This window comes from Electrona antarctica (assembly GCF_951216825.1).
Source record: "Electrona antarctica genome assembly, chromosome: 20".
In the NCBI taxonomy this organism is placed as follows: Eukaryota; Metazoa; Chordata; class Actinopteri; order Myctophiformes; family Myctophidae; genus Electrona; species Electrona antarctica.
In genome coordinates, this window is record NC_136801.1 from 32,187,707 (window position 1) to 32,190,206 (window position 2,500).

General features: G+C 42.6%; 1 protein-coding gene across 1 annotated transcript in view; it reads left to right on the forward strand.

Moving 5' to 3' along the window:
- LOC306913140 (receptor-type tyrosine-protein phosphatase mu-like) overlaps positions 1-2,500 on the forward strand; it is a 144,433-nt gene that overhangs the window by 92,025 nt on the left and 49,908 nt on the right. The window contains exons 11-12 of the mRNA XM_079489696.1: positions 1-16; positions 2,136-2,245. The exon at positions 1-16 is cut by the window's left edge and continues 163 nt beyond it. Of these exons, the coding sequence (XP_079345822.1) occupies positions 1-16; positions 2,136-2,245 (126 nt within the window). The remainder of the gene's footprint in view (positions 17-2,135; positions 2,246-2,500) is intronic.

Here is a 2,500-nt window from a genome sequence, read left to right on the forward strand (position 1 = left end):
CTCACTGATGAAGATGGTGAGAGAGAGAGAGAGAGAGAGAGAGAGAGAGAGAGAGAGAGAGAGAGAGAGAGAGAGAGAGAGATTTGATTTGAAAAGGTCCTTTATTACGCACTGCCGGGTAATACAGGTAAAAACCAGGATCTTAACTACATGCCAGTCTTATATAATCACAAAAATAAAAAATAAATCACAGGAACAACACCATCCTTTAAAGAAAAGATCAAAAGGTGAAGGGCAGTTCGTCATCGTCCATCACTGAGCACAATACTCCCGCCCATTTTGTATTGAAACCCTCCAGTTCATCAATCATCTTATAGTAGGCATGTTCGACTCTGAGCCGTGCCTTCACCAGTCCAGTCAACATGGGGTCCACACAACCCTCCTCCTGAGAGGAGAGAGAGATCTTACACACTGGAAAAGATCTACCCAAAACCAGAGCAAAATTGAATTCTATTTAGCTGTAAACAGATACACAGTAGCAGAATACTTGAGCACTGTAGCTGATCCAAAACTAAGGAAAGCATAAACTCGATATAGACTCAGTGAACACAGTCTTGCGATTGAGAAAGGCCGCCATAGGCAGACCTGGCTCCCAAGAGAAGACATACTATGCACCCACTGCACACAAAACGAGGTAGAAACTGAGGAACACTTAACCTAACTGTCTGCCCACTGTACCAAGACATCAGAGACATATACTTCCCACGGATTACAATCACCCAAGGGAGAGTTTGAAAATATGTGAGAACAATGTGCAAATACAGCAGCAAGATTTGTGAGCTGCTGTGACAGGAGATGGATGTCAAATGGAATACAACCTTAAGGACCTTGAGGAATACAAATCATTGTGTGTACACTGTTTATACAGCTACACTGTTTTTTTCAGCAAATGACCTCGGTACATAGAAATACTGTTTGCTACTACTAAATTGTTGCTACCTGTCGCAAATGTTTTTATACTAAGGGAATGCTAAAACATGGAAATACTGCTGTCGACTTTCAAAAGTATAAAGCAAACGACAGACAGACAGACAGATTAATAAATTACAGTTTACTAGAAATTAACCGCAAACATAAAAAACGCATGTACGCTCAGGTGCACACAGACAGATGCACAGCACACACACACACACACACACACACACACACACACACACACACACACACACACACACACACACACACACACACACACACACACACACACACACACACACACACACACACACACACACACACACACTGATATATAGTTCAGTGTCTCATCACTTTAAAGGTCGATACTCCATTTGGTCAAAGATTTATTATTCTGTTCTCCCTCTGTTTCTCTCTCTCCCTAGTATTTCCCACTTGCCATGTCTCTCTATATCTGTCTTTCCCCATATTTCCCTATATCTCTCCATTTATTCTCTCGCTCTCTCTCTCTGTCTCTCTCTCTCTCTCTCACTGTCTCTCGCTCGCTCTCTCTCTCTCTCTCTCTCTCTCTCTCTCTCTCTCTCTCTCTCTCTCTCTCTCTCTCTCTCTCTCTCTCTCTTTGTCTCTCTCTCTCGCTGAGTTCAGTTCAATTCTTTTGACATCAATTTGAAGGAGCTTAATTTGCATGAAAGAAAAACATGTATTTAAAATGTCAAAGTGTGGAATAAGAAGTGTCAAAACTCAGTACAGTGCGTACTATTCATAAGGAATTAAGAAATGTGTAAAAAACATTGCAACTGCTAGCTTACAAAACCACAAAACACATTTGCTGTTAGAAATATTTTTGTGTTCAAGGGTATGTCCTTTGTTTTTAAACACATAGTAGCACTTTTTGATGCTTTTGTGCTACACTGTTGTGCCTCACCCAGCATACATAGGAGTTTATCACTGTTGTGCCTCACCCAGCATACATGGGAGTTTATCATTGTTAGGGTCCTTTCAGACTGATTTGTTTTTCGGGGGGAAACTGCGGGGGAAAACTGCGGGAAATTCAGTCTGCAAGAACCTTAATTAAGTCGTGTTTTCAAATTCTTTGTGTGTTTATAATCTGTGGAAATCTCTCTCTCTCTCTCTCTCTCTCTCTCTCTCTCTCTCTCTCTCTCTCTCTCCCCCTCTCTCTCTCTCTCTCTCTCTCTCTCTCCCCCTCTCTCTCTCTGTAGTTCCAGGTGCAGTTCCAGTAGAGTCCATAGAGGGCAGTAGTTATGAGGAGAGGATCATTTTAAGTTGGAGAGAACCTCTGCAGACCTACGGAGTCATCAGACAGTATGAGGTAACACACTGACACACCCACTTTATACTGACATGCCTACTTGCCTACATGCCTATAATGACATCATGCCCACTTTCCACTGGCATGCCCACTTTCTACTGACACGCCCACTTTATACAGAGACGCCCACTTTCCACTGACACGCCCACTTTATACAGAGACGCCCACTTTTCACTGACACGCCCACTTTATAATGACACTCCCACTTTCCACGGACACACCCACTTTCTAATGACACGCCCACTTTCCACTGAT